This window comes from Hordeum vulgare, chromosome 2H (assembly GCF_904849725.1).
Source record: "Hordeum vulgare subsp. vulgare chromosome 2H, MorexV3_pseudomolecules_assembly, whole genome shotgun sequence".
NCBI lineage: Eukaryota > Viridiplantae > Streptophyta > Magnoliopsida > Poales > Poaceae > Hordeum > Hordeum vulgare.
In genome coordinates, this window is record NC_058519.1 from 112488526 (window position 1) to 112503597 (window position 15072).

Sequence of the window (15072 nt, forward strand, 5' to 3'; positions counted from 1 at the left end):
CCGACGCCACCTCCTTCCTCTGTGCCAGCATCCAGCTCCCCCATTGTTTCTGCTTTGCCTCCCACACACCATCACCGCACTCCTCATGGTTAGTCTGTCTACAAAAAAGAAGATATTATAAAATGGACCGGCCTAACTTAGACTGCTACAGGCGCGTGTTTGTAAATTTACACTGTAACAGACGCCTGTAGCGTTAAATAGGATTCGGCCTGCACGGTCTCATATTTGTCCTAGATCATAATGGGGCAGAGTCTGAGGCCTGCTGTCCACGGCCGGCGTCCACCTACACCGGGCCAGAAGCCCAGAACAAATGTAAATAAGCTTGGGCGAAAATGCAGTAAGATAACACCTGCAGGGGTTTCCTGCAAAGTGGCCTTGCCCCGCGTGGCCGCGTCTCCTCCGAGTTCTCGTCGCTGCACTCGGGTCCCGCAAACTCCAAAACCCTAACCAAGCAAGCCCACCTTTCAAGTCCCAAAACCCTCCCCAGACCCTTCCCGCCGCCGCACCCGCATCCCGTCCGCCGCTACCGCCGCTACCGCCGCCGCCACCATGGACGCCGAGACGTCGCGCCAGGTGCGCGTGCGCTTCGTCACGAAGCTGCCGCCTCCGCTCCGCGCGCCGCCCACCGCCATCGCGGTCCCCGCCGAGCTCTCCCGCATGGGCCTCTCCGAGATCGTCAACAGCCTCCTCCTCTCCGGTGAGCGCGGCATCCGCATCCGGACCCTAGCCCTGACCTCGGCGTGCCGTGGATTTTTCCTTTTCTAAAACCGGTCGCCCCGTTTCGCAGCCGAGCCGGACCACCAGGCGCAGCCCTTCGACTTCATCGTGGATGGCGAGCTCGTGCGGATGCCGCTCCATCAGTTCCTGCTCGCCAAGGGCATCTCGGCGGTAATGAATTCGTGCTCGAGAATTTTTGGGTTTTGGGAAGGTGTTTCTGTGCGATGGACGCGGCTGTGAAAATTGTGTGGGGATTTGGTGTGAACGTTTCTACAGGAGCGGGTGCTTGAGCTCGAGTACATAAAAGCGGTGGCGCCGAGGAAGCAGGAGCCACCGTTGCCGCACGATGACTGGGTTAGCGCGGTTGATGGGTCGAACCCAAGGTATGTCTGTGTTCTTCTGAAGACTTAGGTGGTCAATGATGCTCTAATCTGTCAAGAACTTAGATACTCTTTTCCTTTTACTTGCAATGATGCACGTATTAATTACAAATTTACAATTAGATGACACATCCTTTTGTTTTTAGATTTGAGGATATGCCTCGGACAGCAGTGGCTACTTGATGCCAAAAAAAAAGCCCGATTATGTCCATTTTAGGTTCATAGCAGTTATTAGGTTGTACTTGAGCTGGAGAAGGTTAAAATAAGGACTATCATCGGTCTGCTTGCATAAATAGTCTAGGAACACTTTAATAATCCATTGCTTAGATACCACTCTAGATCATGCCCACACTGGCTTCCACTGTAGAAGCAGGGGATATGTTCTGATTAAGTAGCAATACTGAGGGACAATAATGTCGGAACTTGAAAATAGGCGGAAATAGAGAGCATATTCGTATTCTGATATGCTGTTTTGCTCAGGCAATGTCAAAAAACGAGTTAGTTTTGTACGTTTTGGAATATTTTTAGATAAAGACTTGCATGTTCTTACCTGTTTTTGAGGACATGCTCCAGGCAACTATCTCATGTAAATGATATGTATCACCAATGAAACAATTTATGAAGATTAAAGAGTCAGGATTGTACCTATTTGTCAGTTGTGCAATATTTCCAGTGCTTTCCTAGCAAGGAGGTTCTAAATAGTCTTTAGAAGTTTGATTAGTAAGCAATAGAATGATTATGGCTTACATGAGGGTTTGAGTGTGACTAACCATGCTTATCAAATTTTTCATAATATACTTATAAAATATTGATACAACTAAAACGAGCTAACCCTTAATAAATTGTCAAGCCAAGATATATGGCTGTGGATATATCCTGGCTTCCATGGCTTCAGTAAAATTTAGTTGTGTGCCTTTCTAAGCCAGAGAGCAAAGTGGACCGAGAAATCCTTCCCAATTATATCATTCTGTTGCTGGGCTTTTGTGAGTTAAATGATTCAACCACGTAGCTGCATCAAGTAGCCCAACTGAAATCCTGTAAAATTATCCGATTTGGTTCTCAACTGGATCACTGACTAGTGGCATATTTGATCGTTTCCTTGATATGCATAAATCAACCCGTTTTTTCAAATGAACCATCTACATTGTTCATCATTCTTTGATGTTTGCTTCTTTGTGGATTCCAGTATTACTAAACCACTTATCTTTTGGCAGCTTCATATTAACAGGTTGCTACGATGGTCTTGCAAGGTGTGCATCTATCAAATCTCCTGTTTATTCTGTTTGACCCTGTTTTAAAAAAGCGAATAAACAGTGCCAATTGTTACATGAAAAGTATGTAGTACTTTTATATGTCTTACCCTTTCTAATTTCATTCTTGCATAGAGTATGGAAAGATGCCGCTGTATGTACTCAAGTTTTGGAGGGACACAGTGGTGCAATTACTTCTGCCAGCTTCATCAATAAAGGTTACTTCGCTAATAATATTTAATAGTCCCTCCATTCACGAATATAGGATGTTTTGACTTTTTTCTGAATCAGATGTATATAGACATGTTTTAGAGTGTTCGTTCACTCATTTCGGTCCGTATGTAGTCCACATTGAAATACGCAAAACATCTTATATTTGTGAACGGAGGGACTATCTGTTAAAATTGATATACAGGTGCATTCTTGTTGCTAATTATATTCATACCATGGCAAGTATCAGTCCATATGTATCTTGAAGCACACTAAGTCGAATAATGTTGTTCCAGGAGTTGAAACTGATGGCAGTTTGCATGTCGTGACTGGCTCAAAGGATAGGTCATTGCGCCTGTTCAAGGTAAATCTATGCAGTTTTGCTTTTCCAAGACTTGTTTTATTTACACTGTAACATATACGTACTTCCTTACGATCTTACATTATGCTATGCATTCTTGAAGTTTGATACTTCAGTCACCATGGGCTCCTCGAAGCGAATTGGAGCTTACAAAGTTCTTCCTGGTCATACATCATCTGTTCAAAGTATTGCTGTTGACCCTTCCAGAAATATGGTAATGAATCACTTGATCTGACATTGCACATCAATGTTATTTTATAACTTTTTCATCCTCATTTCTTCTGAACGTATTTTTTCCATACCTAGATATGTTCTGCTTCCTGGGATACCACTATTAAGCTATGGGCAATCGAAGGATCTGAAGAAGATGGTGACACCGTTTCTGTGAAAAAGAGAAGGATGAACTCTGATGCATCTGGACATGAAGAGTCTCAGTTAGAGGTACTAGTTAGGAAGTATATTTATCTGTTGCTTGATATAGTCAGGAAGCTAAGTACATCATTTTGTATATGCTGGTGTTTTTCTCATGGGTTAATTTGATAAATGACACTCGAATTCTGGTGATTCTGAATTTGATTCCATTTTGTAAATGCTGCTGTTTTTCTTGGGGTTGAGGAGCAACTGATAAATAGTATGAATATACTCAGCAGAGTTAAAATGGTTTGGTTCTGTTAAAGTTGTGAGCTCTTCTTGGACTGGACCACTTGATTCCAGTTATTCACTTGAAAATGGGCCTGGGCTTGTTTTTGAAATCCTTGTGCTATAACGGATTCATTTCTTGTCATGAACTCATGTTAAATTTGAACTCACAGTTTTTATCCTGTTGTACTCCAGGGTTCTGCATCTTCAACACTTCTGGGACATACACAATGTGTTTCTTCTGTTGCTTGGCCTGAGCAGCGAACAATATATTCGGCATCTTGGGATCATTCTGTTCGGCAGTGGGATGCTCAAACAGGGAGAGAAACATGGAATATGGTATGCCGAGAGAATTAGGTTGCAAATTATCACTCTCTATTTCATTGTTTATAAGGCGGTAAGGCGACCTAAGGCGAGCACCACCCGCTCTAGCGCCTGGGTGGCGCCTAAGCACCTAAGGCGGACGCCTAAGCACCTAAGGCGGGTATATTTTTAAGGCGCTGCCAGAGCGCCTTATCTCCTAAGCATCTAAGGCAGGACGCCTTAAAAATAATGCTCTATTTGTTATCTGGCTAGCTGTGAAAAAAATCATAGATTACAACAAGACCCATGTACAGTATGCTGTTTTTGTGCTAGTGTAGCAGTAGGGAAAGAAGCAGCTTTTCAATCTGGGAGCTGATTTTCTATTTTATCTCTCAGTTTTGCCTCTTCCGAACTAAGAAAGTACACACTTTCTCATCGACTCGTTTGTACAGTCCAATCAATATTTTTGTCCTGCGGTCATATGACCAGTGCAACTCTATGGTTCTGTTTCATAATTGCACTAACCTTATTCTTTTTTATCTCCAAATCTTTCTTGTAGTTTTGTGGGAAGGCCTTGAATTGCTTGGACTGTGGTGGCGAGGGCTCTTCACTGATTGCTGGTGGTGGTTCTGACCCTGTATTGAGGGTATGGGATCCCCGCAAACCTGGTAAACACAATAGACACGATGTTTTGTATAGCTTTGTTGGAAACACATTCAAATTCACTCATATGTGTTCCTTTCAACAGGAACGACAGCTCCTATTTTTCAGTTCTCTTCACACTCAAGCTGGATCTCCGCCTGCAAATGGCATCCTAGTTCCTGGTTTCATTTGATATCATCCTCGTTTGATGGGAAAGTGATGTTGTGGGATCTAAGAACAGCTGTAAGATTCTTCAAATCTCGTTTACGTCCTGATTCATTTTCTCTCTCTGAAATCGTTGCATAAATGTACAATTAATGATTTTGCTCCTGCTGCAGTGGCCTCTGGCTTCTGTGGACTCCCACAACGATAAGGTAACCTTTTCATTATGTGGTTTCCTTATGCGTTATTTTGAGAGAAAAATGCGATTCTCAACGGAATTCACTGGATGTAGGTTTTATGCACCGATTGGTGGAAAGGGGACAGCGTGATAAGTGGTGGAGCTGATTCCAAGCTGTGCATCTCATCTGGTGTTGAGATAGCGTGATGAAGATTCCCTCCCATATGTTGTTCTTGTGCTATCAAGGTTTTAACCAATCTCAATTTTAAATGATCCAGTTTTATAACCATTTATCTCATCTTTGCATAACCAGCCTTAACAAGCTAGTTTATATTGGTTGAACTCCTTGCATGTTTTGCAGCTAACAGCTGTTCAATCCAGATTATATTGGTTGACAAGACAGCCCTAAAAACCAAACCATGCCAATTATGGTTGGAAGCATCCTATCCCTATTGTCAGATCAAGATGTCAAATGAAGTTGTCGCATCCAATATATGCCAGTGCTTGCGCATAAGTAGATCCATGTTAGGGGTCACCAGATTTTTGCAATCAAGTTTTGTTTTGTGCTCCTTTGTCGAAACTCTAAAAAGCCAACACATTATAACAATGCTGTGATTCATAATTCCGAGATAATTGTTTTAGCTTGTTATAAACTCCAGGCTGATTTTTCTTTTTGTTTTGTGTTCTGTCAGCATTTCCTTTCTCGTGTCATAAGATCGTTTAAACCCTTGGACATAGCATTTGGTCTTCACAGCTGACCTAACAGCTATATGTGCTTGTACGGTCGTACCTGCCCTGCACACGGCATCACAGTGTCCTCAACTGCAGCCTAAACAGACAGTGCACTTTCCTAACCCAAATCGGGAAGTAGATGACCAAACTTGTCGCATTGGGCTGGACTCTCTGATTCTGATATAGACTCTCTGCCTTTTGCGACCTATAAAGAGCAAGCAGCACCTGCTATCTCTCCCACACGGCCACACTCAATTCGCACTGCCAGAGCTAACCAGTGCTGCACAAGCTGAGCAATATGGCTTTGAAAAACTCTGCCGTCCTCCTCCTCGGGCTTCTTCTCTCTTGCGTTGCCATGAGCAGTGCGGCGAGAATCCTAGAAGAAACTGTCCCGTCCAAGGAGGAGCACCTGCCACCTAAGCCTGAGCTACCCAAGGTAGAACTGCCACCATTCCCGGAAGTGCACCTGCCACCTAAGCCTGAGCTTCCCAAGGTAGAACTGCCACCATTCCCGGAAATGTACCTGCCACCTAAGCCCGAGCTTCCCAAGATGGAGCTGCCGCCGGTCCCGGAGGTGCACATGCCACCCAAGCCGGAGCTGCCCAAGGTGGAGCTCCCAACGTTCCCGGAGGTTCACATACCATCCAAGCCGGAGATGCCCAAGGTGGAGCTGCCGCCCAAGCCTGAGATGCCCACTGTTCCAGGGTTCCACCTCCCGGAGCCGGAGGCCAAGCCATGAGAATGGGAGCTGCCTTATCAATATCGTTGCCTTGTTGTACCTGCTCTGCTCCTCGTACATGTACCTATCGTTGTGCTGTGTCGATGATCTGATTGTTTAGTTGTGGTTTTCAGCGAGTGTTGTGAGTGATCTGCTTATATATTGCTATACATGAGAAATGTATATTTTGTTCTCACAATTACCTTTTTCTCGAAAGGTTGCATGCTTCCTTACAACAATTTTCACAGCAAGCTTTGATTGCATAAAAAGTCTAAACATGTTTTCCTCAACCTCAAGCCGTCCTAGATTTAACATTTCCCATGGATAATTAAACATAAAAAGCCTAAACATTTTTCTTCGACCTCAAGCTGTTCTAAATTTAACACCCGATATTTACAACCCGCACATTGTTGTTGAGTTTGCGTCAATAGTACTAATTCTGATGAGTAAGAGCATCTCTACCAGACACCCGCCCTCGGGCGTATAATGCACCGACCCACAAAATAACTACCAAATACGGGTCGGGCGTCCAACCCGTAAATTTTTTTGAGGGGCGCGGCAAAATCCCCTCTCCGGCCAGCGAAAACACAGGTTTTCGCCTCGCTTATACGAGGCCGTGTATCCCAGGAAAACGGTTGGAGGAAGGGACATTTCAGCCCACACCCTTTCCCCACCCCCTTCCGTCATCGCCCCGTCATTGGTTCCGCCCGTCCGTCGCCGGAGATTCCGGCCAAATCCGCGGGCTGAATCGCGCCGCGGGGGCGCCCGTGCCCTCTTCCGCCGAGCCGCCGCACCGGCTCCCCTGGATCCGCCAGTCCACCGCGATCAGAGAGCCACCGCCGGAGATGGAGTTGAGCCTGTGCGAGAAGTTTTTGCTCGAGGATTCATCCGATTCGGATGACTCGGATGTTGAGATGATGCTTCTCACATTTCGCCAACAGAGTTTGATGATGGCCCTGGCCGTGAAGGAGCACGAAGACGAGAACCTAAAAAGGCGGCAAGGATCAACCGTCGACCGTCTTTGCATTCCTCCAAATCGCCATCTCAGAAACGAGATGCTGATGCAAGACTACTTCGCGGCCAATCCAACATATCCGTCGCACCTCTTCCGAAGAAGGTACCGTATGCGCAGATCCCTCTTTTTAAAAATTGTTCAAGCTTGCGAGGCCAATTGTCGATATTTTACTCAAATAAGAAATGCCGTGTGCTTGAAGGGATTTAGTGCATATCAAAAATCTCGGCAACTATGCGGGTAATTGCATACGGCGTTCCGACTGACTATGCAGATGAGTACCTTCGCATCGAGGAAGATAGTACAATTGAGTCGATGCGTAGGTTTGCCAAAGTGATCGTCCGTGTCTTTGGTCCTCAATATCTTCGGGCACCGAACGAGGAAGACACAAAAACTTTAATGGCATTTAATGAAAGAAGAGGTTGGTCTGGCATGCTAGGAAGCATAGATTGTATGCATTGAACTTGGAAAAGTTGCCCAAAGGCATGGCAGGAAATCTATTGTGGCAAGTCTTGTGATGCAACAATTATGATAGAGCCCGTAGCATCACATAATTTATGAATTTGGCATTGCTTTTTTGGTATGCCGAATACTCTCAATGATATCAATGTGTTGAAGTGGTCTCAAAAGGATCCCATTGAGCACCATTGGCAAAGGGCCGAGCAATAACACGTTCCATTTTCCATTCATTTTCATTTCATTCATGTGTGATCTGTATACGGGCAAGTTTTATATCGGATTATTTAGTTTGCTATGGTGATTTGAATAATTATAGTAATTATTGTAATATTGACATTTTACTTATATTGGACATTAGCAATTCTGATTTACAGGGTCTTTGGTTTATGGATCGACGCGGTGGCACCCGAGCAGACCCCGCATTACCAACCCGTGAAAAAACATCTTCTGTAAATATCCTTTTTTACAGGTCCGCTTTACAGGGTCTGACTCTATCCGCGCCCGTGCCGGTTCGTAAAACCCTTTTTTCGTGAACTGTAAACGAGTTTTGTGGATTGGCTTTATACGGGGTCTGCTATAGATGCTCTAAGAGGGTGTCTCAGGGTGTCACCAGAATCACATTGTTCTTGGGTGTGTGGGCGTTCTCACTTCTGTGTTGTATGGCTGCTTGGTCTCTTCTTCTGTAATTTTTTTCCTTTGATCTGGTCCTTCTTTAACTATGATGTCCTTATCCTTGAAAGGAAGTAGTCAACCGGTGAACACTCCTTCTGTTCTTAAATATAAGTTTTTTAAAATTTTCACTAGAAAAATACGTATAAATGTATATAAACATACATTAAAGTACAGATACACTTATTTTGCTTCATATGTAATCGTATTGTAGATTCTTTAAAAAGACTTATATTTAAGATTGAAGGGAGTATATGACTAGCATCCAGCGAATGGAGGTGGCAATGATCTGGGTGTCAAGTGTCAACACAAGCCGCTGATGAGGAGTGCCGGACCACCTTTTTGTTACCTTGCTCCGGATTTGGTGTTCAGTTTGGTGGGCAAATATGTCTCAAGTTGTTCTTTTGTAGGATGAAATCTAGGTTCAAAAGCCAAATAATAGCACAACAACAACCAAACCAACGTTACCGAGTGCTCAACTCTAAAGTGGCACACCAACAGAGCAACACATCGCTAATTACGCGACTGAGCAAGCAAATTAAGTGTAGCTAAAGTAATTATCTTAATAATAGTTTGGAGACAAATAGGAAGCTACCAGCTTCATGACCCTGGCAAGTGAACTCCTCTCTCCTCGCCTCCCTTGCTGATGTAACAAGGTGCTCCTAGGGTTCCTCCTCCCCCCCCCCCCCCGCCGCCGCCCTTCCTAGGGCCCCCGCTGCCGCCGGCCGGCCGTCCCCGCCACCTTCCCCCCTTCCCCTCCCGGATCCGCCCCGTGCCGCCTCCCCGGGAGGTGGCCAGGGCGGCGCGAGCTCCTCCCCTCTTCGGTCTCCCTTCGTGCCCCTTCCCTCCCTGCCGCCGCCGACGGTCGCCCCCGACGCTTGGCCGGATGGTGTTGGCGGCGGCAAGACTGTCTGTCCCCACGCGCGCGGCTCCCTGCCCGGGGCATGGGGGCGGCGGCGGTGCTCCTCGGCTCGGCGACTGTTCGGCGACGCGTGAGGTGGTGGTGTTGCCCCTTGGCGATGAGACGGCGTGGTGACACAGGGTGGCCGGCGCCGCGCCCCCCGCCTAGATCTGGGCCCTGTGGGCCCCATCTGGGTCCTAGCGGGCCAGCTCCCGGCGTGGCTTCATCGTCGTCTGTGTGGTGGTGAGGAGGAGCAGCTCGGACGGGGGGGCGGCGACGTCGATGGCGCGCCTGCTGCAGTGCGATGGCGGGAGCTTTACGGGTATTGAGGGCCCGACCGGGCCTGTGGGCCCACGGGCCTGGTATGCTACTGCTATTGTGCTCGCTCGGCTACCATCGTCGACGGTGGAGGTTGTACCCTCCCGCGTGCCGACGGTGTTGTGGCCCCTAGTCCCGGCTCCTATTCCCCGCTGTGCAGGCCTCACTTCATGGTGCCGTGGTGAGACGGCGTGGAGACTTCATGACCGTGGTGGTGCAAGATGGTGGTCGGTTTGGTTGCAGGCTCTGAAGCATCCGAGGTGAAGGTTGGGTTCGGGGGAAACCCCTGTCGGTCTGGCCGACACCGACGCTGCGACGCCGGTGGGTGCCGCCAGACCTTCCTGGAGGGCGTCGGGGGCGACCCTTCCTCTTGCCTCGTCACGTACCGGGGGAAACCCTTGGCAACAGCGTCGTCATCGTCGCGGTCCTTCTTGGAGGTGTTGATTGATACCGGTGCTTCGGAGCCTTGGAGCTTGGTGGGAGATCTTCGGTGGGCATAGTGGTCGTGTAGCGTCTTCGTTTTCGTCGATCCGCCGTTGTTGACATTTTTCTCTTGTTGTTTCTCTTTCGTTTCTTTTGGGTGTGATTGTGCTGCTTCCGCCCCAACACCTAATGTTGATTGTATCGGTTGGTTGCTTTGTAATACAAAGCGATGGAAAACCCTTTTTCGTCGATGACCCTGACAAGTAGACAAGATTAGAGACCCAAAAGTGTATTTGAACCAGATATTGTCGGGCGCCGCCTATCTGGAACAAGTTTTCAAACCCTGGAAAATCTAAAAGGAACGTGCATGTGCATTTCTTACTAAACGCTCGGGTGCCGCCAATCGTCGAGCTCGGATGCGGGAGAGGGAAGAAAGGGGAGGAGTCTAGTTGGCGGCTGCTAGCAATGGCAATTGCCGATGTACCACCTCCGTCCAAGTGTATAGGGTATGCGCGTAGTTCTAAGTTGTCAATTTAACTAGCTAAATATATATTATATACGATAAAAATTACATATTTAGAAACTACATCCCCGCATTAATCTAATGATATATTATTTATTACATATAATATATATTTAAGTAGTTAAATTAACGATCTAGAACTACGAGCATGCCCTATACACCTAGACACAGGGAGTACAAACTTGCTTCTGTTCTTCTGCGACCTAATGGTCCCGTGGACAAGGCGTTCACTCTTAGGCCAACTTCAGCACGTACGGGACCCCATCCAGACGTCCGTTTCGTCCGGATTCTGTCTGTTTGAGGCGACAATGGAGTTGCCCATGCGGATTGGTCCGTGACCGGATCGGTGCGCCCAACACGCAGCCGTACCCCAAATCGTTCAGGGCGGACAGGGCATTTAAAAAAAATAGGAATACACAAAAAATGTAAATAAAAAGCAAATTAATAATTATGCATTAATAAAACATTGTTCAAGGACCCCATGGGCCACAGTCCTTAATTAACATAATTAAAAAAATAGATAAAATGCGCCGCCCCGCGCAGCTGCCGTGCCCGTCGCCGTCTTCAGGCGCCGCCGTTGTCGCCATCGTCGCCGGTGAGGTCGATGTACGGCGACATCGTCCAGAGGTGGACCGACGGCCCCTGGAAGGTTGGCAGCGCTGGTGACGCTTGCACAACCTCCTCGCGCGGCGGTGACTCGCCCTCCGGTGACTGCAGCGGCAATAGAGAAGGCTGCCGGAGCAGGCCGTGGCGGAGGAGAAGAACGACGCGGCTCGCTTGCGGCGCGGCGGCGGCCGGACGAGCACCCAACCTCGTGGTCGTGCGCCCCCTTCCCCTTGCCGCCGGTTCTCCACCACCCCATTGCTGCCGGCGGCCGGAGAACTCGAGGGAGGGGGGAGAAAGGTAGGGTTTGGTGTCGGTCCCGAGGAGGCACCAGGAGTGGAGTGGGCGCGTGCACTGTGTCGGTCCACGGCTTAAAGAAGGATGACAACCGTCTGAGTGGATGACAGACGGGGCCTATCGGACGTGCGCAGTAAATACGGACGGTGGGAGATAGGTGGCCGCCTATCACGCGTCCCCGACGCGGACAAGAGGAGGGCTCGAGCACGTCCGCTCGCTGTTTGCCAAGATCCGAACTGGACGCATGTTTGCGTCGGAAATGGATCGGCCCGGACAAAAAACGGATAAAATGCGTTCAGGCGACGCGTGCTGGCCGTGGGGTTTATCTGTTTTGCCCTGAACGGACATGACCGGACCGGATGGGTCGCGCGCTGAAGTTTGCCTTAGCAGCTGGCCTAATAGTTTTGTGTTCTCGCTAGGTCATTATTCTCAACAGCAGCCGAAAAACCGAAGGAACTTCCTCAATCTCTCTTCACCAAAATTGTAAGCAGGTGGCCAGACCGAGACTCGAAATTAAGGAGCACGCATAAAACCGGGAACTGCAGTCGAGTAGGTGAACAGCCTCGCTGCAAAGCACTGGACAAGACGTACAGTACTCGAGCGTTCCTTAGCTCTATAAATAGAACACATCACCTGCTATCTCTCCCACATCGAAACAACATCACAAGACAACCATAGACATCCATCAAAATGGCTTCGAGAAACGCCGCTGCATTCCTCGTCGGGCTGCTACTCTCGTGCGTCGCCATGAGCAGCGGGGCGAGGATCCTGGAGGAGCAGACGACTCCTTCCAAAGGCGAGGAGCACCTGCCCGAGCTGCCAACGCTGCCCAAGGTCGAGCTGCCGCCATTCCCGGAGGTGCACCTTCCACCTAAGGTTATGATTGGATTGTCGTTTTCATTAGCAATACAGCTGTAAACAATACACGCCTCCGGCCGTCGTTTCGCTTTCGGCCGGAAATCACTACTGGCCCGGTAAATTACACCTGTAGATAAAATACCTCTGTATTGAAATACACCGATACCAAGCGCGGCCTAAGCCAGAGCTGCCCAAGGTAGAGTTACCGTCGTTCCCTCAGGTGCACCTGCCACCCAAGCCCGAGCTGCCGTCGTTTCCAGAGGTGCACCTTCCAGCCAAGCCGGAGCTGCCCAAGGTGTTGCCAACGAAGCCCGAGATGCCCACCATCCCCGAGTTCCACTTTCAGCAGCCGGAGGCTAAGCCATGAAGACTATCTTTACTTGTCTTCTCTGTACTCATGCTCCAACATGTATCCGATTGGTCGTGTTGTGTATTTCGTGTGGTTGTGTAGTCTGAATTTTCGGCGAGTCATTTGTGTGATGTGAAGCGCTTATCTATGGCATCTATTTAGACGGAATGTACATTTATAAGGAGATGTATCTTTACATCAATGTATTTCCTTTTCTTCATTTTCTTTTGAAAAGTTTAGACTGTGGTCCCCATGCATGATTCATTCTACTGTATCAACAATTTTTACAAGAGTCAATTACACTAATGAAGCTAGAAATTGGCGCAAATGGTTACATTAATGCTAGAACTTGGGTGATACATCAATGTAGTGCAATAAATTAGCTCAAGCGTGCAAATATGATGCAAATATTAATTATATACACCCATACCGCTAACTAGGCTTGGGGCCTGTTCTCAGTGACTCGACTGCAGAGAGGGGCTTGTGACCAGTTTTTTTGCGAAAACCATCTTGATAATTTGTTTATCGCAAAAAAAACCCTATGGTGAGGTGGTATCTATGTTTTTTCATAAAAATTAACCCAAAAAAGAGTGCTCGCGCTTCAAACCAGCGATTGGAGATTAGCACACACTATGTCCTAGCCACTACACGCCTAACACATTCATGTCTTACATGGACAACTACATAATGTAGAAGACACTTTCTTTTTCATTTTTAGTAAATAGTGAAGCCGTTCTTCGAGCTGAAATGGCCTGCTGTCAATGCGGCCCATTTGCACCCGTTCATATCTTTTAGAAATTTGTATTAAGTAAATTCTAATCATAGTAATAAAATAACGTTTAAATATTCATGACATATAGTTATTACTTCCTCTGTTTCAAAATAAGTGTCTACTATAAAGTTATACTAAATTTAAGACACTTACTCTGGGATAAAGGAAGTATATACATACAAACAAATAATTTAATATAAGCTGCAAGACTATAATTTTATTCTATTCATTAAACATTTTTATGTAGTAAGTAACTTGAATGACTGTATTTACTAACCATTTTTCTATAATATACATGGGTTTATAATTAAATGTTGTTATTTACTAATCATCATAATTATCTATACTATTTATATCTGCACAAAAAATACAATATTTAACATTATTTTTATTATATATATTTTTTAAATATCTTTAAAAAATCTAGTGCGTGCAAACTGGGCCGCACTATTTGCAACCCATTTAAGCATCACATGCGTTCAGTTTGTACTAGATGGACGGCTATCATCCATACAGAAAAGGTGCTATTGGTGTAGTGGTTAATCTCTCCCTAATAATAATAAAGCGCCGACTGCTTCTGTGGTCCGTCGTGGCATTTTTGTAAAAAAAACCCTCCTGTTTTTGGAGAATCAACCCGCAGTCCCTTCTTAAGTGAATCTGAGAAAACGCTTCATTGTTTCAAAAAGCTCCCTACATTTGTAAGAATTTCAATGAGCATCCTAGCTTATCCATTCCCTTCTCCACCGACGGGCAAGGAGGCGATGGAGCTCGGGGAGTCTCCGGAGGGGCCTTCTCGCCGGGGAAACGAGGCCGAGGGGGCAGGCGGAGGCCGAAGCGGGGCGGCGCGGGAGGCCAGCGGGCAGTTCGGTCGGTCCAGGCCCGTGGCTGCGAGGGCCAGCGCCGAGCGGGACGGTGTCGCGGCGGCCGTCCAGGCGCGGTTAGGGAGGACCATCGAGGAGTGCGAGGCGGATGCCGTCGCCGGGAAGTTCCCCGCCGCGCCGCCGCCGACCAGGCCGCAGGCCCCCAGCGGCACCCCGGAGATCAGGCCCCTCGTACATGACGACATTCCCCTCTTATCCGGCACCTGACCAACGAGTTCCAGGTTTCACTCGCTGTGCTGAATTGTGCGTTTGTTTGATGTGTGTGCAGGACATGGCGAAGCGCCCTCGCCAGAACCGGAGGTCGCCGGCGCTCCGGGCAGCGTTCCAGGAGACCAGCATTACTCCCGCGAACCTCGTCATCCCTCTGTTCATCCATGAAGGTTGGTAATTGGGATACTGGAACATGGTTGGTGCAACCGCGCAAGCATAACTGAGATTGGTGGGTTACAGTTTGGCTAACTGGTAGTATTTTTGGTACTGATGTGCAGGTGAAGAAGACACTTCCATTGGAGCTATGCCTGGGTGCTTCAGGCTTGGATGGAGGCACGGGCTTTTGGAAGAGGTACCCAACTTACTGCGACGGTGCCTTGAATTATGATACATTAGGCGATTTTGTGGAGTAAGGACATTTTGTCCCTATATTTTGCTACCAGAAACAGTGCATGTGTATCCATATTACAATGATACTTAGTAATGCGCTGACCGAAGAAAACAG

The 15072-nt window shown here is 47.5% G+C and overlaps 2 protein-coding genes across 2 annotated transcripts; both read left to right on the forward strand.

Moving 5' to 3' along the window:
* The first annotated feature begins 426 nt into the window (after positions 1 to 426).
* Positions 427 to 5516, forward strand: LOC123425422 (ribosome biogenesis protein WDR12 homolog). The gene is made up of 14 exons (XM_045109120.1): positions 427 to 697; positions 788 to 888; positions 994 to 1100; positions 2312 to 2347; positions 2483 to 2565; positions 2854 to 2921; positions 3022 to 3132; positions 3225 to 3359; positions 3753 to 3896; positions 4420 to 4528; positions 4609 to 4745; positions 4841 to 4876; positions 4957 to 5088; positions 5204 to 5516. The coding sequence occupies exons 1-13, from the start codon at positions 550 to 552 to the stop codon at positions 5047 to 5049; spliced, it is 1308 nt and encodes a 435-aa protein (XP_044965055.1). The 5' UTR covers positions 427 to 549; the 3' UTR covers positions 5050 to 5088; positions 5204 to 5516.
* Positions 5517 to 5798: 282 nt separating this feature from the next.
* LOC123425423 (protein PELPK1-like) lies at positions 5799 to 6491 on the forward strand. The gene has a single exon (XM_045109121.1). The coding sequence runs from the start codon at positions 5873 to 5875 to the stop codon at positions 6311 to 6313; it is 441 nt and encodes a 146-aa protein (XP_044965056.1). The 5' UTR covers positions 5799 to 5872; the 3' UTR covers positions 6314 to 6491.
* Positions 6492 to 15072: the final 8581 nt, after the last annotated feature.

Bases quoted from the DNA above. Each gene is read 5' to 3' on its own strand.
- LOC123425422 (XM_045109120.1), top strand. From the start codon at position 550: ATGGACGCCGAGACGTCGCGCCAGGTGCGCGTGCGCTTCGTCACGAAG. The intron at 698-787 runs GTGAGCGCGGCA...CCCGTTTCGCAG, and splicing joins CAACAGCCTCCTCCTCTCCG to CCGAGCCGGACCACCAGGCG. The intron at 889-993 runs GTAATGAATTCG...ACGTTTCTACAG, and splicing joins TCGCCAAGGGCATCTCGGCG to GAGCGGGTGCTTGAGCTCGA.
- LOC123425423 (XM_045109121.1), top strand. From the start codon at position 5,873: ATGGCTTTGAAAAACTCTGCCGTCCTCCTCCTCGGGCTTCTTCTCTCT.